The sequence below is a fragment of the Hydra vulgaris genome, chromosome 09 (assembly GCF_038396675.1).
Source record: "Hydra vulgaris chromosome 09, alternate assembly HydraT2T_AEP".
NCBI lineage: Eukaryota > Metazoa > Cnidaria > Hydrozoa > Anthoathecata > Hydridae > Hydra > Hydra vulgaris.
This window is the reverse complement of record NC_088928.1, coordinates 10,181,677-10,207,080: the sequence shown is the minus strand read 5'-3', so window position 1 is coordinate 10,207,080 and position 25,404 is coordinate 10,181,677. Positions and strand designations below refer to the sequence as shown.

The 25,404-nt window shown below is 29.3% G+C and overlaps 2 protein-coding genes across 2 annotated transcripts; one reads left to right on the top strand and one right to left on the bottom strand.

Annotated features, from left to right (window-relative positions):
• The first annotated feature begins 718 nt into the window (after positions 1-718).
• LOC136085260 (uncharacterized) lies at positions 719-5,138 on the top strand. Its single transcript, XM_065806549.1, has 2 exons — positions 719-870; positions 4,637-5,138. Exons 1-2 carry the CDS (start codon positions 719-721, stop codon positions 5,136-5,138), a joined length of 654 nt encoding a protein of 217 aa, XP_065662621.1.
• Positions 5,139-15,795: 10,657 nt separating this feature from the next.
• LOC136085010 (zinc finger and BTB domain-containing protein 6-like) lies at positions 15,796-20,763 on the bottom strand. The gene is made up of 4 exons (XM_065806386.1): positions 20,652-20,763; positions 18,926-18,990; positions 16,306-16,410; positions 15,796-16,045 (listed from the first exon to the last, which is right to left on the bottom strand). The coding sequence occupies exons 1-4, from the start codon at positions 20,713-20,715 to the stop codon at positions 15,824-15,826; spliced, it is 456 nt and encodes a 151-aa protein (XP_065662458.1). The 5' UTR covers positions 20,716-20,763; the 3' UTR covers positions 15,796-15,823.
• Positions 20,764-25,404: the final 4,641 nt, after the last annotated feature.

The following is a 25,404-nucleotide window of genomic DNA, read 5'->3' as shown; positions in this document are numbered from 1 at the left end:
TTAACTAGCTTGATGTTAGAGGTATGCAATGAACCTTAAAAACTTAACAACTTACTTATTCCTTGGGGTCGTGCTTTATTTGTTTGAAGGATACAAAAAAAAAGATATTTTTATCCCCCATAATGACCACAAAATCGTTATATTTTATTTTTAACACATATATTCTTATAATTTTGAGGTTTATTGCACAACCTTGTACATAATAAACAATCTGTCAAAATTAAGCATCGGCGTTACCGCACCGGCGGTAAAAAAATTTCGGTAAAATGCGGTAAAACGCGTAATACGCATTTTTACCGCAGTGCGGTAAAAATGCGTATTACGCACTTTTACCGTATGCGGTAAAAATGCGTATTACGCATTTTTACGCTTTCTTGTAACAGAAGACGGTAAAATTGCGTAAAAATGCGTAAAATCGGTAAAAATGCGTAAAAACGGTAAAATTGCGTAAATACGGTAAAACTGCGTAAAAGCGGTAAAAATCGGTAATTTCGGTAAATTGTGATAAAAGTTTGTATAAGCGGTAATTATTATGGTAAAAAATTACTTTGTTTTTATCAAGTCAGATAGTTGTTAAATAATTAATTACCCTCTAAAATTAAATTAGTCTCCTATATAAGCTTGACAAAAGTCAAGAAAGACTAACAACCTCAAAGTTCTTCAGTGATCTGATTAGTATACCAAAATCACTACCGAATCAAACCATCTTCAAGAAACAATGTCTCTTTGGAATTATTTTACCAAGCTAGACAGAGAAGAGGATAACATCTCTGGCTCTGGCAGAAAATCAGGATTTGCTGAGTGCAATAAGTGCAAAAAAGTGATTAAGCTGTCTCAAGGTAGCACCAGTGGAGTTAAAGCTCATTTAAAGTAAGTGTTTTACTCTTACTATAATTTAGTATATTTTAAACCACTGATCTCAAAATATAACTAGATAGCGTATTCTATTGTTGTTTTCGAAAAAATATTGAAGCAAAAATTGGCCTTCCAAGATGGCGGCGATTAGAGCTCTTAGCGGTGAACCGATGTACATCTAATAAGACTATTGCAATATGAAAGAAAATAATTAAACAGTTTTGAAAGAAAAACAAGACAATGAAACAAATTTTTAAAAAGTTTATAGAAATAAAATGATTTAAAAAAAATTAGACAATTAAAGAAATTGTTAATTTAAATGTTAAAGTTCAAAATATTCGATATAATTTTTTTATGTGCAATTTACGATTAAATTAATATTTATGTATAACTTATGTACCTTTTAGTTCTTAGTTACCCAATACAGTGTGCTAGAAGGTTGATAACACAACTGAATGGTAAGCGGCAGTGGTGTCTACCTACAATTTTGACAAATTTTATATTTTCAATAACGCAACATGCAGTTGTGCTACTAACCTTCTCAGGGCGTGTCTAGGGGATGTCTGCTACGTCGCTGGACATACCCAAAATATGTATCTTTATATATTTTTTCACAACTTCAATATTTTGAATAAATATGATGCGTCGGTAGATAAAAGCAAACAGAGCGAATAATTATAGCAAACTAAAGCAATAATTAAGCAAACTATACAAGGTTAATTGTTCGAACGGATGGTAAGAAGTTATTAATCCGGGATAACAGTTAGATTTACGATTTGGTATTTTATTATAGCGCTTTTCAAATCGAGAACGGTCTAAAGTTTATTAAAAAACGATTTATATATTAAACGGAGGTTGTTTTAATTTTTGACTTAAACAAATTAATAAAAAACTTGAATGGACATACCTTTTTTATTAAGTTATAAAGTACTTCTTTTTTTAAATATTTTCTTTTGTTAATTTAAAAAAAATAAAAGTTATTATTTCTTAGAGAACAAATTCTGGACTTCCATTTCAATTAAACCCTTAGTAAAGTTTTAGTCAAATTCTTTTGATATTTATCATCAGGAGAAGAAGACTACAGTTAACAACAAGCATATATTAAAATATATCAATGGACATCCCCAATTGTTTTATACAAAGCTGTGTATCTTTTTAATTACTTGCATTTTGAACAATATAAAAAGAAAGTAAGGGTTTTAAACACTAAAAATTAAATTTGGACTTACGTTTGTACATACACTAAGCCGTCTTACCTCATATATGCGTTTCTCAATGAGGAAGGGGGGGATGCTAAAATTTAACATTTTTGGGAAGGGGTTAAAATTGCGACTTATCCAAAAAAATTCCTGTACAGGCCCCTGCTTCTAGCACAAGCATTGGGTAGTTAAGAACTAAAAGGTACGTAAGTTATATTGCAAATGCTAATTATTTTAAATTTGAGATTTCTGCACAAGTAAACAAATACTTTTTCTTCACTACTATTAAACAAACTAAATTGAAACAAACTAAAATTAAAACTCCTACTTAGTTTTACTGAGAATCTGTGTTTTATCATATGTGCCCATAATTATGAAAGTGGTCTAAGTCAAAATTAAAAAAAAAATGAATTTATCACTTATTTCACACGACATGATTTTAAACTAAATATATTCAATGTAATTTTTACGATATCGTCAAAAATGAACCTTTAAAAAGTAGTTGTAATTACAACGTTATACGGAATTTTTAATTTATTCAAATGCGAATCATTAAATATCTCGAAATAAGAAATATGACTTAGACCACTTTCATAATTATGGGCTCATATTTATTCTAAAAAACGAAAAGCAGAAAGTTAACATACAACAAGCTATTGTAAGAATATGTTTTGTTAAATAAAAAAATATTTATACTTGAAGTTTATGTAATTATGTAATATTCCGTTATTTTTATGAAAAAAATCTTATGCTAAACAAAAAAATAGATTTTTATTTGAAACTTATCAATATTTGAGCTTAAGATATAAAATTTGATTATCATTAGTTTCTTAATTTTCATATAGCCGTTCGTTGTATCCGCCGCCTTCTTGAGAGGCCAAAACTGGCTTCGAAAAATTTTGCGTTTATATGAATAAACGAGCTGGCCCGGATAGCGATCCGGGCTAGTTTGTTTATTCATATAAACGCAAAATAAAATTAAGTTGAAATAAGGACAACGTCGAGATCTCGGTAAACGGGCTGGCTCGTTTGCCGAGCCAGCCCACTTTCCATATAAAGAGGCCCTAACTCTAAATTTTCATCAGTCAACAAAAAAATCTATTAAAATGGCTGCCCACAGTTTAAAAACAGAACCTCTGATCACGTGGTATTAGTTTAAACTTTTATAGCATTTGTTTAATAAGACTGTACTTCAGGATAAAGTAACTACTTCACGCGTTGACAAATTACTAAACAAATTACAGGTAAATAAGGTAAAGGAAATTAGTTGTCGGCACGAACAGATTTTCATCATTTTTTCAAGATAAATATTTGTAAATTTGGGAACTTTTTTCGTGTAAACAAAGTCTGTCAATGATAAAATAGATCTGTATGGATAATTTTAAAATGACTAAAAAAAGTATAGCGAAGTATAAAAAAGCTTAAATTAAATTTTTTAATAAGATCTGGTTTCATTCAACTCCTTGGTCCTTCATTCACCAGCCTTAATTTTGTGTATTTTTTTAGTATTTTTTCCGACATGTCGCCATTTTTTGCCTCGGCTACTTTATAAGCTCCATAATTTATATTCCTTAATGCATTATTTTTTTAGTAGGTGTATTTTCTTATAGACTTTTTTATAATTCATTTGATAAAGCATAACCTTTTAAAAAGTTATTCAAATTTATAATTATCTTGCAAAATGCGGTCAGATATTTCATGTTTTCGCTTTTCATATTTCATATATTATTTCAATTGTCATAATAAGCTCATAATAACCCATTTGTTTTTGTCAAATAAAAATTAGTTTATATATAGCTGGTAAATCATTTTATGTTAATATTAAATACTTAGTTATTCTTGCGGTTTGCCATAAATTGACTTTGCTAAATTCTTTAAAACTGTGACAAATTATTTTTTTCTTTATTGTATTTACATTCATTTTATGTATAAGTTATTTATCCTTTACTGTATATATTTCTGTTGTTAAACATAAAAATAGAAAATTCTATAATATTCATAAACTGGATGTCTACAGCAATATAATAGATGGAGTAATTCCCTAGACATGAAACCATTGTGCTCTAGGTAGCTACAAAACAATTTGATTTTGTATTATTTATTTTATCTCAAGTTATACATGTACTAAGGTAGTCAAGCAAATGATCTCAATTTCTTTTCATTGTCCGCGTTATTTCTTAAGGTATTAAGAATGTCTATCTATATAAAATTAAGCTTAAAACTTGGTTCTTTTGCTGTTATCTTTAATAAATGAGAGGAAGTTGAAATGACTGGTTAGACGAGTCCAAAAATTTTCGTTAAATCCGACAGACTTTAATATAATTTAATTTCTATTGCTTAAAACAAAAGATTTCTAACTATGCGCAACGAGCATGGTTCGCAAAAAAAACAATAGGTTGCACGTCCATTTCTTATATGTCCATGGTAAAATGCAACATGATAAAAAAAAAATTATTTAGAATTTTTAAAAAAACACTTATGTGTCTTGTGGTTCATGTATTTATTTTTTATGAACTATCTACTACTGAAACATTGTAATTCGCATCCTTTTAAACATATATAATTCCACTATTTTATTTCAGATCCTGCAATCCGCTATCTTTTTACCAGATGCAAAAAGTCGATAACGAAAATAAAGAGAAGAAATTTCAAGAAAAGAGGAATGCTCAGGCAGAGGCTGATAAGTCCAGTACCATAAGAAGATATTTTGGTCCTATTAATAAAAACAAAAGGCTTGATAACCTCCCACATGATGCATCATCAAGTCACCAAACAAAAATGGACGACTTTACTGAAACAATAAAGTGGCCTTCACAAAGTGCTCAACAGTTGGAATTTGATATCATCCTAACCCTTTCACTAGTTCTCTCTAACCTCCCGTTTCACGTTATTGAAACTGCTGGCATCAAAAAGCTGCTGAATTATCTTTGTCCACAAGCCAACCTAAAAAGTCCAACCACCTTATCCAAATTCAAGCTACCGATGATTTATCGCAATCTAAGACGTGATGTAAAAATGCAAATTGAGAGAGACATCCCGCATTGCGAAATGGCAGCTTTCACTACAGATGGATGGACTGCATGAAATGGTGATCCCTTCGTCTCCCTTACATTGCATTATGTTACCAAAGACTTTGAACTCAAAAACTTATCTTTGGATTGCCAAAACTTTATTGGGAGACATACAGGGGTTTTGCTTGCACAAGGAATAGACCACATGATTTCTCAATTTCCTGGTCTTCAGAGGGAAGACCTTTACAAAGTGGGTGTTACTGATGCTGCAGCCAACATGAAGAAAGCAATCACGGAAAGCAAAGAGATCAGTGATCATCTAACCTGTGCCGATCATCTGCTCAACACTTGTTTAACAAAGGCTGTAGAAAAATCAGAAGGAATCAATGGTATAATTAAGAAATGTAAAGGACTTGCTCAAAGGACCCACCAAAGTTCATTAGACTGGCAGGACATCAAGAAAGCGTGCGTGGAAGCAAATATAGAACCAGTAAAGATCATTCAGCCAATTGTAACGAGATGGAATTCTAACTTTATGATGCTTAAGTCAATCCTCAGATTGAAGGCTGGTTTACTGGTTGCTCTAGAAACTCTAAACAAACCAGATCTTCAAAGTTTGATTCCGGATGAGTTAGAGTTTATTAGTATTTACAACATTTTACCATTTCTGGCAGAATGTAAGCGATGCTCTGATTCCTGGTCTTCTGAAAATCTAGTGACTATGCATAAAGTTCAAAAAGACATATTAAATCTCCACTTGCTTTGCAAAAGAACCATAAATGACATTGAAGAGCGTGACCCTCAAGTTGCAGAGTGCCTACACAACTTCATGAAAGAATTTGAGAAGGGTTTACCTAATTATGGCGTTGGAGTCAAATACTATAATGTGGGTTCACTTCTGCACCCATATTATAGAGGATATACACTCAAAAATATTGCAAACAGTGAGGAAGGAAGGGAAGCCGCCATCAAGGAATTGGTTGACAATCACCCAACCACAATCCAGTTCTGCGAGTCATTGGTTGATGATCATACTTCGCTAGAAACATCAGATCTTGACGAAACAATGGATCCAGTGGACCTTGAGTTTTTGAAAGACAGGAGGCAGGTTTCAGCGCATCGCCCTGGGACTTCACAGCCTAGCCAATCAAAGCTCAAGCCACCCTTGATGCTTGAATTTGAAAAGTATCAGACTATGGCCTTACCTGAAAGGGATGTGGATGCTTTAGAATGGTGGAAGCAAAATAAAAATGAGTTACCTTTGCTAGCTGGTCTGGCTAGAAGTTACTTGGCTATACCTGTGACTTCTGCTTCATCAGAAAGAATGTTTTCAGTAGGAGGTAGGACAGTTACTGATTTTAGACATAATGTAAAACCAGAAAACACTAGCATGTTAGTTTTTGTGAGTCAAAATTACGCAAGGGTTCCTTCTAACCTCAACGATTGGGAAAAAACTTGCGAAGAAGAGCCGTATGAATTACCACATGTCACACCACCAACTAAGAAGACTCACCAACAGGGAAAATTACATAGTCAAACTGAAACTAAAAAAAGAGGTGCACTTGAAAAGGCTTCTCCAACTTTATCAGATACTCAAACTGGTCCTGAACCTAATAAGCAACAACAGCTACAGTTAGATACTCAAGAGAGTCAAAGGACTCTAGCTCAACAAGAAGGGTATGAAGTGACTCAAGGTAAAGACCAAACTCAAAGTGTCTCTTTGTTTATTCCAATGACACTCCAGCACAATCAAAGTAGAATCAAAAAAGCAAAATTAGGTAATATAATGAAGTCGAATTAGAAGGGGAATGAGAAAAAAAAGTACAGAGCATCTGAGCTTGCAAACATTTTATTAGAGACAGATGATGATATATCTGATGATTAATTTTTTATCAATAACTTGTTTGTTTAAAACTGTAAATGTAATATTTACTAATAGAAATACAAAAAGCAATTTAAAGTATCTTTTTTTAGTTTTTCGGTAATCAGCAAAAAAAGAGGTAATTTGTGATAAAATGCGGTAAATCGTGATAAAAAGCGGTAAAAAGTGATAAAAACGGTAAAAAGTGATAAATGCGGTAAAAAGTGATAAATGCGGTAAAATTGCGTATTACGCATTTTTACGCAAAATTACCGCGGTAATTACGCATTTTTACGCATTTTTACGCTTTTTACGCAGATTTACGCATTTTTACGCAAATTTACGCATTTTACGCAAATTTACGCATTTTTACGCATTTTTACCGACGGTGCGGTAACGCCGATGCGTTCTTTTTTTCCGTAAACGGTGGCTCCCAAATCAAACGGTGGCTCCCATTTTCGGTAAAAGTAACTTTGAAACTAAACAAACAACGCATGGAACAATTTTGAAACCAAACGAACAACATGCGGAAATATCATAAATACCAGATTGGCTGAACATGCTTTCGCGGTGAGTTTAGAATTAAGAAAATGCATGAATTAGAAGGGTTAAAGGTTTCACACCTTTAACCCTTATTACATATATATACATTATTCACCTATATGTGAATAATGTATATATATGTAATAAATAAGTGAAAATACATTTATTAAAATTTGTGTTACATTAAAATTTTAATATATATATATATATACATATATATATATATATATATATATATATATATATATATATATATATATATATATATATATATATATATATATGTATATATATATATATATATATATATATATATATATATATATATATATATATATATATATGTATATTTATATATTATGTATATATGTATTATGTATTATATATAACATTCTCTATGGACCAGCACATAAAATTTTTTGTTTAATTATAAAACACTTACTAAATACTTCACTATATTGGTAAATATCTTACCAAATATGCTATATATATATATATATATATACAGAGAGTGAGAGAGAGAGAGAAATACATTTTATTCACACTTATTGATGATAACTGATTCACTTTTTTTGTTTTTTTAAAGTTTAATGTTAATAAAAAAAAAATTTTTAAACAATTAAGCTCTTCCTCAAGCTTTTACTTTTCCCATGTAACTAACAACTTTGTTTAAAATGGCTCAAAATTTACTGGTAAAAAAAAGAAATTTTCTTTTTCTTTAAATTTCAATCATCACTTTTTCAGTGTACCACACGCGTAGGAAAAGAATTGCCAGCCTCCTTCATATTTAGTCAAAGGGGGTTACATCTACCCCTCCCCCTCAAATCCTGAACTCTAGCAGTTTGATAGGTTTGTTTTATCTAACTTATCAAACTGCTATTACATTCCAATGCCACTGAGTAAAATTATACTGTATATTTTATTAAAAAGTGTTCTATGTATGTTCAGTTAAATATTTACAGTGTACTAATACATTATATTACTAATATTTCAGTTAGTTATTTACACATTAAAAAATGTTGTTGAAGTTAAAGGTATCACCTTTGGATTTTAAACCAGTAATTATTTTTAAAAATTAGATTGCAATGTTATTGTGTTTATTAGCAAAATAACTCAAAAAACAGTTTTAAATTAGGATATTATGGCTAGAAAGTCTCACTGCACCTCAGCTGAGCTATTAGTAATTCAACGAATTAAAAACAATTGAAAGTCATATCGAGAGATTTCAAGAATAATTAAGTGTTTTGTTGGAATGGTTCAAAATGCTCTTAAAACACTAAAGTGTGTTGAATCTAGAGGATGCAAAAGAATAATCAATTATTCTTGAAGCTAAAAAGGATCCGCTTATCTCCAGCAACGTCATTAAAAACATTTCAGTGTTGAATGTAACATTTATATTTAAATGCGTACAATTAGAGGGCGTTTAGTTAAAGCAAATTTATTTTCAATATCACTTAGAAGTGTGCCTTTATTGATAAAAGACATATAAAAGCTAGAAAGCAGGTTTTCTGTAAATATTCTGCAGACCACTAAATAAAGAGTTTGACCTACATTACACTAAGAAAATAGTGAAGTTTGGTGGTGGAACTATTATGGTGTGTGGATGTTTCTCATCATTTGGTATTAGTCTTTTTTTTTTTAAACAGACATGACAGCTGATATTTATACTAATATACTTCAAGAAATAATGCTTCCTTATGCTGATGACAACATGCCAATACTCAAAAATGTTAATTTTCCAAAGCATACGGCTTCCATCACTAAGAGATGGTTCCAAAATAATGGAATAAAACAATTGGAGTGGCCAGCACAATTGCTAGATTTATAAAATTGTAAAAGACGAGAAAAAGCCTATGAACAAAAAGAATCTGTGGGAGGCTGTACAAGTATCATGGAACTCTATTTCTCCATTAACATGCAATAAATTGGCTAACAGCATGCCCAAAAGATTAATTGATGTTAAAAATAATAAAGAACACGCAACAAAATATTAACTAATTATCTTAAATGTTGTATGAAATAATCGAAACTTTTGCAAAAAAGTTGTTAGTTACATGGGAAAAGTGAAAGGGAACTGGATAATTTTTAAAAAAATACAAGAATTAACATTAAACTTTATAAAAACAAAAAAAGTAATATTATGTGTGCGTGTGTGTTTGTGTGTGTGTATATATATATATATATATATATATATATATATATATATATATATATATATATATATATATATATATATATATATATATTTATATATATATATATAAATAATAAATAAATTTCTTATTATTGAGGAGATTTGTTTTCTTTTGTTAGTAGGGCTGAAGAAACTTCAGGATGAAAACAAAAATTATGACGATGGCGAAGTTATTTGACGACTAGATTATCATTTTTCATTTTCTTTGCGAAATTCTGTTTTATTTTTAATAGTTATGGGTCTGATGCCACAGCCTAAAAATGCAATTATTAGGCTGATTGTTGGCCATCTATTCACCTTATTTTAGAGCAACTGAGAAAGCATACATAAATCAAAGAAAATTTAATTAAATTTAATTAAATTTTTTGTAGAAATTGTCGATCATCTTAAATTGTTTATAACTTAAATAAGTAAATATTTCTGAATAGGATATCTATTAATGAAAAAAATGTGAACAATTAATCTCAATATCTTAATAAAACTCAATATCGCGCAAATTTATTTTTTGATGATTAAATATTTGTAACTTTAAATAAATGACTTTTTTGGTTTGTTTTAAAATTGTTTATGATATTGTTCGGTAAGTGGTAAATGTTGTTGTGTTATATATGTTTGTGTTAGGGTTGCGGGATTTTTGGCTCCAGCGATTAGACCTTAAATAGAACGTAATAAATATTTTAACTTTGTCGTCTTTTGTAATGGAATGTAACAACTATATAGAAATAAAAGACTTATTCAACTTTTGTTTTGATAGTTTTTATTTGGTCAATGAAAACAGATATGCTATTCATTCAGTGTTGAATGTGTAGTGTAGTTGTGCAACACATTCAGGGATGAATGTTTAGTGTTGCACACTGTAGCTGTGATATTAATTTTAGGGGGGGGGTTCTTTTATAATTGCCCCGGTGCAAAAATGTAATGACCCGTACCCCTGAGGGTACGGGTTTCTGGGCTATGTTCTATGATTCAGCACTTTGTTTATTGAGCAGAAGCTAATTTTATCTTTATTGATTTTTTAATAGTGATATTATTTTCAGTAGTGATTTTAATAGTGCGATAACTATGAGTACCATAAAAAATATATTCGACAACGCAGAAGAAGGAGATAAATTTATTCAAGTAGAAGAAGGGTTAGCAAATACTAGCGAAAAAGTTGACATAAGTGAACCACTTTTAATTGCATCGCTTGTATCAGACTTGAAATTTAATGGTCTAAAAAACACAAGTGAACTTTTCGAAACTGCGTTAGAGTTGTTTGCATTTGCTAATATTAAAATCAATGCTGTTGAGGGAACAACTCAATGTTTCAAGGCAGACATTTCTGCATTACTTACAAATGAAAAAGAAGCTGAAACATTTTTAAATAATTACTGCGAAAGAAATCAAGAAGTCTTAAAGGTTGCAACATCTAGGTAATGAGATACGACAACAACAAATTTGTAATATAACTGTTTGAAGTAATATCAATAGGGTAAAGTGACAAAACTCTGACCTTATCTAAACAATTTTATTTCTAAAAAGATGTTTATAAATAAACCTATTAGACAATCATACATTGTTAGAAAGATAAGCCTTTCAGCATTCGGGGTATAATTTTATTTATTTTTTAAAATGACGCAGACGAACACTACAGCCATTTTTCAAAACGCCTTTACTTAAAAAAAAAATCGACTTTTTTACAAAATAAGCTATAAAAATGATAACAAACGTTATAAAATAATTATTTTCAAAAAATTATTAAAAAATTCATAAAAATCACTAGTATCTAAAACCGTCTTAAAAATAATATCTGCTTTTAATTTACTTTTTTTCAAAACGCCTTACGCATTGCTTCGGGAAAAATGATTCGACTACACTATGTTTTGAAATTCCTAGTATTTAATTATTGTTTTTATTATAACAATTATAGTTATTGTTATATTGTATTATAGTAATAACTATAATTATTATGATAAACCAATAATAATTATAATATAATTATAATAAAGCAATAATTAACTATTAAGAATTTCAAAATATAGTGTAACTTATAATATAACTGTTATTAATATAATAAATAATAATAACTTAATAAATTAATAATTGTTAGTAAATTAATAACATAGTCCATGCACAGGGCCGTGCCGACGGAGATGTATGTGTTGAAGGTTGGAGATATTACCACCCCCCCCCCCCCCCTAGATTTTACCGACATAAACCATAAGGTTTATGTAGGTAAAATCTGGGACTTTCGGACTCTGTTGGTTTTCACCGACAGAGCCTCAGAGTTGGGACTCTGTCGGTGAAAACCGAAATTTGGCTTCAAAAATAACCCTCCATTGGTAGAACTAGCTTTTTTTAGTTTTATCCCCATACTTCGTTGTTCGGTACGACCCTGTCCATACCTTTAAACTGAATGTTAACACGATGTTTGTAGTAGAAAATGCTATAATATATCATGAATATTTGTTACAATATTGCTTGTTTTGTTTATTTTATTGCGTTCATACTTATCTGAAAAAAAATTATTCATTAGCAGAATACAGAAACTAAAAAGGAAACAGGCTGAAATTTGGTCACTGATTGGAGTCACTTTACCCTAATTAACTATATTGACCCATATAAACATAGTGATAAGTTATCATAAATTGTTTATGCAATAATTTAATGATTACTCTCATAGGCATCTTGGAATTAAAAGCTCATTCAGTTTTTATAAAAGGTATCGCTGTCATCATAAAACCAGATATAATCCAACGACTAATGCTTCATCTATTTTGAAAAATAATCCTTCACGAAGAATCAAAAACACAGATTGTCCATATTCTATGACAATAAAAATTAAAAAGAATAAGGATGCATATCCCTGTCATATTATTCTAGAACATTGTCACAATCACGCTTTAAACTCATTACAAGTGAATAGTTTTAAAGATATATTACCTGAAACTGCAGATAAAGTTGTAACTCTTTTTGATAAAGGTTTCACACCAGGTAGTTTTTAATTACTTCATGAAATGTATATATATTTTTTTATGCATGTTATATTTTTATTGAATTTTATAAGCAAAAAAAAATAGCCCTACCCCAGGTATCCTGAAAAAAAGCATAATGTATTTAATTTTATTTTAAAAGGATTTGCTTATAAAGAATACAATCAAAATCTACTATTTGAATGCAAAGATGAGCTTGAATATCATCGTTTAAGATCTGATCGTTCAATTTGTCCAAGACGACCCGACTTTAACAGGTTATATAACTCTTACTGTAGAGAAAAATATGGATCTAAAAATGGGAAAGAAATGTTTGAGCATTTAGAAGAAAAAATAAAATTTTATATTGATAAGTTTCCGGATAGCGCTGTGCATTTCCAACGATACGAAGAAAATGATTTGACAACTACACCGTTAATCTTAGTTATAGTAACGCCCTTAATGAAAAGAGTTCATACTATGGTGAGTATTTTTTTCGTTGTTATTATTTCGTTAAGTTTTGAAATTTTGATATTACTTATAACTCTAATTATAGGAAACTCATTCTTCAGAAATAGTCTTTGTTGACTCTTCCTCAAATATGGACGCAAATAATCTTAGGGTTTTTATCCTTTGTACTCATAGTGTTGCTGGTGCTCTTCCTTTGGGTTTAATAATTTGTAGTGACGAAAAAACTGACACCTTAATAAAGGCCTTTGAAGCTTACAAAATCTTATTACCCGAAAATGCTTTTTTTAATAACGGTAATCAAACTGGTCCGGATGTTATGCTCACAGACAACAGTTCGGAGTTAAGAGATGCATTATATAACGTTTGGCCTTCTTCATTATTATTATTATGTACTTTTCATCTTTTGCAACAAGTTTGGAGATGGCTGTTCGATATCAAACACCAAATTCAAAAAGAGGATCGACCGGTTATTATGTCAAATTTTAAAAACACTGTTTACTCTGAAACAATAGAGATGTTTGAGGTTGCTTTTTCGCAACTGCTTTGCGACAATATCATTAAAAAATACCCTAATCTAATATTTTATTTAAAAAATATATATGAAATGAAAAAATGTTGGGCATTGGCATTTCGTTCGACTTTACGAACACGTGGTAACAACACTAACAATTACACCGAGGCGCAATTTTTAGTTATGAAAGACTTAATTTTGCAAAGAGTAAGAGCATATAATGTTAACGCACTATTTGACAGTTTTACTGACGAATTAGACCAACATTATAAAAATAAACTGTTATCTGCTGCTAGTGGATCTTTTGATAGCTATAATACTCCTCGATACTTTGGTAAACCCAAAAAAAAGAAAGGAGTAATCGGATTTGTAAAGCCATCCACCGAGCATATTAGTACAATGTTACGTAATACTCAAAATATCGGTAGCAACATATTTGTTGTTCCTAGTGCGTCTGGAAAAAAAAACTATACGGTAGATATGAATATTGGAATATGCGAATGTCGAGTCGGGGGTAATGGCGCTCCTTGTAAACATCAATTTGTGCTATGGTCTAATGGCATTTCAAACAGTTTGAACTTTATGCCAATATTCAACATTGACCAAAGAAAATATCTTGCTGAAATTGCGCTAGGGAAGAGTTTACCAAGAGAGTTTTATGAAGGACTCCACACCGATAACAATATATGCAAAAATAATTTTGAAATAAATTTATGTATAGAGTTAAATGAAAGCACCAGTAATGTTGCTAACAATGTTGAAGCTTCGAACATTTGTGAAAAAGATGATACATTGAGAGACAAAGCTTTTGAAGCACTATCAAGTTCATTTGAAACTATTCGTTCTAAAATCGCTGTTGGAGATAAATCACTTTTACGTGGCATAATAAAATTTAAAGAAAGAGTAGAAAAAATGAGTTCAAGTTTACTTACAACAAATTTACATACATTCGGTATGCAGCAAATTAGCCGAAAGAATAACTATGTATGCACGTCTTTGAAAAAATACCAAAAAAATAAAATTAATGTCCAGCCGGAGGCAGTGAAACGTCGTAAAACAAATAACGGGGGAAAAAGGGCTTTACAAAAAGGAATTAGTTTATTTACTATGCCCTTGAAGACACCATCAAAAAAAAGAAATCATAAGTTTGCTGAGAACGTTAAGAATAACGAACCCGTTGCTAAAAAAGCAGGACGCAGCTTAATGACTTGAATTAATTAATATATTAAAGTTCACTAAACAAGTTAGTAGTTTCGCTGTTAACTGTTTTAATAATTATGTTTATCTGAGATAAATTTATTTATGAATATATCTTATACTTTTATTTATGAAAATGACGAGTAGAAAGTCATTATTTGTTGACAACGATTTGTTGTTGTTAGACTCATAGTATAATTTAAATAAAATAGTGAACCAAAAATAAAAATTTTGATGATGAAGTTTGATATTCCATAAAGTACAACAAGATTTAAATTTAAAATAGAAGTATGAGATTATTTGCTCTCTTGCGCACAAATAAGTATTACATAGCTTTATTACTTAATTTATTTAAGTTTTATATATTTAATTAATTTATTTAAATTTAATTAATTTATTTCATGATTTTCGTAAATTATTTAAAATGGGGATGCAGGCGAAGAAAAAAAAGAAAATTCAGACATTTATTAGTTCCAAAGAGAAAGTCCGATAGACAAAAAAAAAAGCTGACAGACAAAGAGGAAAACTGATGGATAGAGAGATAGGCTGATGGCAAAAGAGAAAGGCTGATGTACAAATATAAAAGCCGGTGGACAAATTGAAAGGCTGATGGATAAAGAAAGTGTTTAGTCAAATTGATCATTAATAACATAAACTAAAGTGCTTGAGTAAGAAAAAGAACCATCATTTCCTTTTTTTAGAAGAGGAACAAGAACGAACAAAGATAAAGATGATTAGGTAAAAAGTGCTTGTAACAAAATCACATAAAAGTAGGAGGATTCCAACCAGATTTTAAATGAAATATATGAATTTATATATGACCCAAAAAAGTTACTATTGGCATCATTGCAAATCAAAAGGATAATAGCCATTAATATTTTAAAGATGAATTAGAAAACATTAAAAGAAATAAACATAATTAACAAAATAATTACAATTAACAATAGATTTAAAAAGCTTTAATATTTACATAAAAATATTTTCAATCTATTTCACTTTACTGTTGAATTTAAACTAGGAATCAGGAAAACTATAAAACATTGTTTCTTTTTCGTGCCTCTCCGTTATGCTGTTCTTTAACATGTCTTTTAAAATTTTTGTTAGCACCGAAAGACTTGCTACAAGAATGGCATTCAAAAACTTTTCCGCATGACTTCTGATGCCGGTTAAATTCTTTTTTTTTTTTAAATAATTTGCCACATTGACAAGAAATGCTTGCTTTTTTGTGTTGACTGGCAAGTTTCTTGTAATGCTAAAAATAATATCATTACTATAAAAAACTTAAAATTATCACAATTATATTTTATATTCAGAAATAAATTTAGTGATATTTTAAATGTATAATTGGTCATTATGGTAGATTTCAAGCAAACTAAAATTGATGCTTAAAAAAATTGTTTTATTTAAAACAGAAATAACTATATTTTATCATGACAAGTATCAGTATTAATTTATGTACAAAGAAAAACAACATTTGTTACAAAATTAATTATAATAATATACTAATATTACCTCTTTTTGCAATTTGGAACACTGTTTCCAAGCTTGTGCAAGAACCTTAGATCTTATGCCAAAATTTTCATTCGCATTACTGTCATTTTGAACATTTAGATTATCCTATTGTTAAAAACCTCACTTATAAACTAATATAAATTAGGCAAAGAAACTGAAAAATGAAATGCATAAGGATAGGGCACAGGTTACTCTAACCCAGTTTAATCTGGTTTCAATATCAATACATGGCTGTGTTAGTGTGTTGCATTTGCATCTTTTAACTTTATATCTTCCGTCATGTTTACACTGGCCCTCAACAAATTCAAAATCAATAAAAATATAAACGCAAACTGTTTCCAGAAATAAAAATTTATTTTATTTTCACAAATTTATTGAAATTAAAATCTACTCGTCTAAGATTTTAAAACCACAAATAAACATTTTGACATTTTCTGCTATGAAATGTCAAAATGTCAATGTCAATGGTTTAAATACTTGATAACTTAACTTAACCTGTAATCTTATTATTGATGGCTATCTTTTTGGGATTCCTATAGGCATTTACAATCCTATATTAGACATCATATATGATTTAAATAGGCATACTATAGGCAATTTAGCCCATTACATTTTACTATCAAAAGCGAGGTTTTTGAGTCTTTAATTAACAAACACAAACACAAGAATTTAATAACTTAAATTATAATCATCAATATAGATTTTGATCTTTTCATTCAAATGCTGATTTGTTAAAGGTAATACCAAATAGGTTTCAACTTAGTTTCTCCGCGCAGCAGCCTTGCTCGTCAAGGTTCCTGTTTCGGAGTTAAAGAGTTGAGAGAGGGTTGTACCACAATAACAACAACAACAACAAAAAAAAATGAGTAACCTCCTCGACTGTAGTGGCCCCCTCAGGCCTTGTGGTGGTGAATTATGAAAAAAAAAAAAAGATGTGGAGAGGTTTGCTTTCGACATTTGTAAAATCTTTGATAAAGTTTAGCAAACTGATTTTATCCATAAGCTCGGTTCTTATGGTGTATCAGGTATCAGTATTCTATACCAATCCTAGTATAAAAGTTGTCCTTGAGGGACAGTATTCTTCTTCATTTACAGTAACTTCAGGGGTTTTTCAAAGTTCTATTCTTTGCCCTATACTTTTTTAATTTTCATTAATGATCTACCTGTAATTCTCACATCTACGGTGGCATTATTCACTGATGATAACACCATCTCTGATAGCTTAGAGGGGGCATTTAAGCATTAAAATTTCACATATGCTTCAGCATGGAGCTGTCAGTGGCTGGTAAACTTTTTTTTCCCCTTCAGTCCTAATGGTCTTGCCACAGAGCACCGCCACAAGGACTTATTAAGTTGACTCTCTGTCTCATACTTCACTGATAATGTTTATGTGCTTTGAGCGGGGTTTGAACCTGCAATTGGACTCGTAATCCAACCTTGGATTTTTGGAGTCCAATGCTCTAACCACTGCCTTACGGCTGCTTATTTTTCTCAGCTTTAACTCAGACAAAACTCAATTTTAACGATTAGCTGAAATTGTTTTTCAGCTAATCCTTATTAGAATAATCTACATGTTCCTATATTTATGAATGGTAAGGTTCTCAATGAGTCATATACTTTGTGTCTTCTAGATTTATTTTTTACTTATATTGTTTCTTGGCAACCATATATTAAATTCATTTCAAAAATAGCATCTGTAAAAATGTAAAAGAAGTTACTTGTTACATTTTTTGTCATTTTAATTTTTACTTAAAATTAAAATGACAAAAAATTGTATCAATTTAAAAGAAAATATAAATAAATAAAAAATCTAATAATAATCTAATAATACCAAATTAATTCAATTTATTGAAATAATTATAAATAATTATTTCAATAAATTGAAAGACCAGAAAAAAAAATATTACGGAGAAAAAAGTATTCAAACCGGACATTTTTTTAGCAAAATCAGTTTATTTGAAAGTAGTTTCAAAATCTTAGACGAGCACCTATCATTTTAATTACAATAGATTTGTTATCTTGAACTAAAGCTCTATAAGAATCTGCAAATAGTTTTCATTGACATTTTCATTGATCTTAAATTTGTTGAGGGCCAGTATGTGCTATAAAAACCATTTATTTATCTAACATTTTCCCTCACACATCAATGCATCACACATCAACTATTTATATATATTGTTCATATATGTAAATTGAGTTCATTTAAAATGGTGTTCATTTGTAACACAAATGTGTTACAAATGAACACCATTTTTCATTGGTTTAAATTATTATGAATTTAGCTATTCTGTCGAAATCAAATTAAAACCAGTTTGAAATAGGTTTAGAGAAAGCATTGATGCAAAAGAGAAATATCAGTTTCAATAAACTTGAAACTAGAAACTGGAAATTTAGATTATAACAGTTATAACTGGTTTATAAATAATAAAACTTGCAAATAATTTGAGCCTAAAATTTCAAACAGTTCTGTGCCATACTAAAGAAAGAAGTCAGGTTTAAATAGCAAAGTAACCTTACAGCAGATTTTCAATATTTCTTTAATAAACATTCATTTAGTCTGCAACATCTGAATGTGATGCAAAGAAAAAAAGTTACAAATATATTAATTACTGTAGATTACTTTATTTTCCATGTAAAACATGTTCCAAGCAGAAAGAAGTTTTGAACTTTTCTCTTGAATTGTTTCTGAAATTATAATAGTTACAAAAATTTAAACTTGCTAATATTAACTCACAAATTCCATATAAAATGATTCCCAAGGTAACACCTCAAATTTTCTTTAGATAAAAGGCCACAGTATGCATGAAAAAAAGAGGACACTGAAAATTTTATTTTGATTAACCATTCAAAAGTTATGATTGAATTAAAATTGACCAAAATGGGAAATTTTTTTTAACAGTTTAAATATTTTTTTGTTAGTTAAAGTATCTTAAACTTGCTAAATAACAAAATATAAAGAAAATTAGATTTGCTACAGTCAGGGTTGAAGTGTAACAAAGTACATTTACTTTGTTACAATACTTTGTTACTTTTTGCAGTACTTCTACATGTAAAGAGTTACATTTACAACGCAGTAGTTTTACTTTTGTTACTTTTAAGGCTGACTTTTTTACTTTGTAATGAGTTACTTTCAGAGAAAAGTACAAAAGTATTTAAACTACATTGGTTAGAATCTATTGTATAACACAAACAATATCCAGGCCCAAATATTTTAGGTTGTGAGGGTCTTTTTTGAAAAGTGAGGCAGTTTAATGAAACAAATAAATATTTTGACAAATTTTTATAAAAAAGTTTGCATAAAAATTGGTAAAAAAAGAGAGCAATCGGTACAAAAGGTGGAGCGATTGCATCCACCGAACCTCCCCACGGTATATGCGTGATATCAGAAAATTGAAACCAGTAACACTTGGCATTAGATTCCATCTGTATGAAGATCCAAGGCTGCATATTAAACAAAACAAACTTGGCTATATAAATACACAACGCAATGATCAAAGTAATAAAATATGTTTATAAATAAGCTAAGCCATTTTTGTACCTTTCTAGATCCAACACAACAGGAAATCAGGATTTTTTTTCAATTCACTAAATAAAAGTAAAGAGAAGAAAACTCTATTTTTTCCATAAATACAATTCCTCTTTTTAAATTTTTTTATATAAATTAATGCCATGCAATAATCTGCAGCTAAAGCATCCATGTGTGAAATTGAAGAATGTTTCTTTCAATATAGAGCATCTGAAACACTAGTACTGTTTCTGATAATATTGTTTCAAAATACATTTGTAGTAACTGTTCATCACTTGATGAACTTCACAGATCTTCACTGTTGAATGTCTTTCTTGAACTAAATACTGATTTTCCAACAAGTGCCGTCTGTGAATGTTTATTTAGTGTTGCAGTTCAAGTTTTGTGCAAAACCTAAACTAGAATATGCCAACTAGAATTACAGATGAAGATTTTGACCAGTATTTACACATTGCACATCAATGAAAAACTGTTGTAAACCAGTCAGTTGCAATAAACATATTTACGTTGATATATATATGCTAAGTTTCATTTCAAGAAAAAGGATTTATAAACTTATTTCTTGTATGGTAATGTTCAATCATAACTCGTATATGTTCAATCATAATTATGAAATGAACTAAAAAACCGAGTATGAAATTTTTAGGATTGCATTTTTTTGTAATTTTTTTTTCCTGTGGGTGTTGAAATTTAAAGAAAATCTGTGGAACACTGACACTGTGGAACTTTTAAAAAACTAAATAATTTTATATGGAGTAACCCTTAAAGTATTTAAATATACAAAAAGCTAAATACAGTACAATCACTGAATCAAACATACCATTTACTTTTGTCAATGTAATTACTTCTGAAGATTGGTTCAATTCTAATTCTCTTTTATCCATGTATGAATTTTTTATTATCAACTAAGTATAACTAAAGAAACGTGCACAAGATGTATACTGCAAATTAGCAGTGATAAACCCAGAGTTTATTTTTAAAAAATATTTTCAATTAAAAAAATAAATATATATGTATATATATATATATATATATATATATATATATATATATATATATATATATATATAATATATATATATATATGTATTGATCCCTGTATTTACACACATTCTTACATATATATGTATAAACATGTATACATACATATACATAGGTATGTACATATGTATATGCATACGTATATACATATATTATGATTCATATGTATGTATACATACTGTATGTCATACAGTTATACATATGTAATATATGTATGTATGTATATTATGATATGTAGATATGTATACATATCATAATATATATATATATGTGTGTGTGTGTGTGTGTGTGGTGTGTGTGTGTGTGTGTGTGTGTGTGTGTGTGTGTGTGTGATATATATATAAATATATATATATATATATATAAATATATATATATATATATATAAATATATATATATATATATATTTATATATATATATATTTATATATATATATATATATATTTATATATATATATATATATACTTTTTTCTTAACGTTTAGAAACGATAAGATGTTATAACAATATCATTTTTTATGTACTTGGTTTTTTATAAAAATTTAATTTTCTCTTTAATGTAATAAATTTGATATAAGCTTATCGCTTACATCAATTTTATCCATTTTGCGGTCATTGTTTATGATTATATTCTTTGTCTAATGTTTATGATTTTATTTTCGCGTAGTTTCAAAGTTACTTTTACCGAAAATGGGAGCCACCGTTTGATTTGGGAGCCACCGTTTACGGAAAAAAAGAACGCAACGCCGATGCTTAGTCAAAATATGAGAAGTTTTAATCAAACCGTTTATGAAATATCTTTGCCACAATCAGGCAATGTTAGGAAAATGTGAAGATCTTAGAAAAAAAGGTTTAAAAAAAAAAATTATGTTAACTCTATTGTTAATAATAATTATATTTATCTGGAGCCTTTTTATCTATTAAGTATTGCACTGTAGACTATATTCAAACAATAGATGTACTTTATTTATCAAAAGTCTCATTTAATAACCCTTTTCTACTTGCGAATGAATAAATAGCTAAAATGGTAAAAAAAAAATTAACTTTTCCCTGTTAAATAACATGTTCATATAAACTGCAAGTATTACAAAACAAGTATGATAAAACTAATTTTATATAAACATTAAAAACTTTCTGCTCCTTATGACAAACCCTCATTATTTTTATTTTCACTTCCCTTACTCTTTTTCGCTCCACGCAGAAACTTGCGACGCATCCTATACTTCTCACCATTTTTTCGACTTGCATTTTTTAATCGTAAACGATTTCTGTCTTTGCAACCAAGCTCAGTGTAGCTGCCTCTCTCCATCTGCATATTATCATATATTTTTAATGTGGCTAAATTTCCAATATTAAAATGAGCAACTGCTTCATAAGCAGCGATTTCCAACTTTACTAGTTTTACAAATGTATCTTTTGGAACACGATTCCATATTGTTGCATTGAAAGACTCATTTTGATTCTGAATTTTGCCATGGAGGCATTTGCTGAGTAAATTTTCATCTTGTAAAGCTATAAAGATTGGTTTAACAAACTTTATAACACTCATGGGTAGCCCTGGTCCTGGTTTATAATTTTGGGTATTATTCAACTTGTCAAGATGATATTGACACCATGTACCTGGCTCCTTTGGACAAAATGTGTGATAATTATGTTCTTTTGATGATGCCACATGAAAAAGTGCAGCCATCACAGCAATCTGCATTCCTTTTAGATTTCCTATATTTGAACGTATTGCAATACCATAATAGCTTTGCAGCTTATCAATAACAACATCAGTTAACTTTCCTTTCCCTCCTAGTCCCTTCTCTCTAAATTCACGTAATCGTGTTCCAACGCGCTTCTGGACATGGCCAATGCATTCTTGTTTAACCACTTTTGTGCCATCATAAACATTTTCAATAGACAAAAACTTTTTGAATCCCCATCCCCGTAAAACTCAGTGTATCGCATTTTATTTAATTCTATAGATCGATTAAAATTTTTTTCTGTGCCAACCAATTTCATTGATGGTGCAGATCCATGATGATTGTTTGTAGAAGTATGGTCTGCTATAAAACTTGCATATTTCTCTACGTTTGAATGTTTCCATATTCTGGCATTAATACAAGCCTGGTAATATTTACTCATTACCTCAATATCTAGTACTCGACCTGTGTCAATAGAAATTGCTGCAACAATACCGTTATTTGAACTAAATCCACGCCGCTGCCAAGTACCATCAACAGATACACCTGCATCACATAATATATCTGCTTGACTATCTAAATGAGGCAAAATAGATTGCTGCTGTCTGACGATTGGATCTAGTTTTTTCAATGTTCGTATTTCTTTAACAGCTTCATGCAGTATATTTTTGGCAACTTTTTTGATTACAACTTGATAATTAGAAGCAATATTATTGTAACTTTTTTCTGTCATAGGAGGAGGATGATTTAGTAATGTAAGAAATAGTTTCAAAGATTGATAACCTTTTCCTATTCTACGCATACTGTAAAACATTTTACTATTAATAACGAAACTTTTTGTTTTTGATCTTTTTTTGGAAGTCCAGAACAATTTAAACCAACCACACATAGTACACTTCAATTTAAGTTCAAAAGCAATTCCTAATTTCTGCTATTGATTAAGCTTTACTAAATCATGTGAACACTATGGGCACAAAAGAATCTTAAAAGTTTCAGCTAACAATTCCATATCAACTATTCGGTTGCCTGTAATGTTTTTTGAACAGCAGTTATCAACAACTTTAACCATTGAACCATTTAACTTTGTATAAGAAACTGTTGTTGCTATGTTTTCTTTATTTGTAACTTTAGGGTTTTCAGTAAAATTTTTAGAGTGTTGGTTACCATAAAACTTCCTACTTTTATGTCTTTTAGATCGAAACTTACGAGATGATTCCATTTCAATTTGTAAATATTTTTCAACTTTTTAGTTATACTAGTTACATAAATATACAAAGCAATAGATAGAAAGCTTATAAATAGCATAGATAGATAAATATACATAGCAAAACAGCATCTTATAAAGCATTCTACCTTGTTATAATACTGAAAAATAAAAAAATATATAAAAACCAATTTTGTAAAACATAAACATTCTAAAAAGACCAGTCTGTCAAATCAGTAGTTTAATTAGTTAAATAACTCCATTATGCTTATTACGTCGTTGTACAAACAAAAAGCCTTCTGTACAAACAAAAAGCCATCTGTGCAAGCAAAAAGCCAAAATCAACTTTGAAAAAAGGGCTTAAAAGATGAAAAACAACATTTAAAAACGGTTGCTATGCGCGTTGCTAGGGTAATTTAAATAATGAACATCTAAAGAAATGAAATTTGACCAATATTAGCATAGATAGCAAAAATTTAAAAATCAGCAATAGTTTCTACGATAAATTTGAGTTAAAATAAGTGTATTTTTGAAATATTAATTTTTTCAATAATTTACACTTTTTTAATAGCGTTGTGCCCCCTTAATAACTTATGCATACCGCGGTAAGCTTCGGTACGGAGAACTTTATAATTGAAGATTATGCAAACCGTATTTGGCGTCAATAATTTTTATGTTATGTAAGCAAAGATGATGTTTTTTAACTAAAACAATTATAACGATAATTAATATGGTATTTTTTAAATAAGAAGAACTAAAAGTGATTTGTATGATATATATTGAAATCAAAGGCTTTTTAAAGTCAACTATCCGCTTTTTATCTAAATATTGAAGTACTTTTATAACAATAAGTTTTAAGTAACTTGTGCTTAACATAAGTAATACTTTAATTTTTTGTTATTAAAATTTCATTTGTACGGAAAAAACTTGTTGCTTATTATTCTCCTTGAAGTAACTGTTCATTTACTTAACTGTACATTTGGTCTTGAATCATCTTGAAATGTTATTCCCTTATCAGTTTCATACCACCATATATATTGTTCACAAATTTAGTCAGATATACTTTCTAAATGACTCTGCCATACCTATGGGTATTTTTGATTATCCCAAAGGGAATATGTGATTTTATTCTAAATATTTGGCACCTTGATGTTGATCTTTTTGCTGATTGGAATATTTTTTATTAAATAAATTACGACTTTGTAAACGTAAAAGGCTATTCACAATAACATGATCATTATGGTGATTTGTTGGAGTAAAACAATTAAAAGTATTCAATTTTCCTACCAATAACTCTGTTGTTGTGTCCTTACTGTTTGAGCATTCATTAATTCGAGTTGACACATTTTGTAAATCATCAATATTATGGAACCGAAGCCTTGTTGTTCTGCAAACTTTTTTCTTATTTTAATTAAGGGATTTTTTTTTGATAAAGCTCAATCAAGCTATTTGCATATGAATTATCGCCATTAATTTTTATTATTTCAAATTTTTGTGGAGTTATTAGGTCTCCAATTGTGTGATCTCCAAAACTTACTTTTTTCTTCATGTCTAATTTAAATTTTGGATTTATAGGTTCTGTTGGCATAGACACTTTATTTTCATTAATCCTTCGTTTAGATCATTTTATATTGGTCTT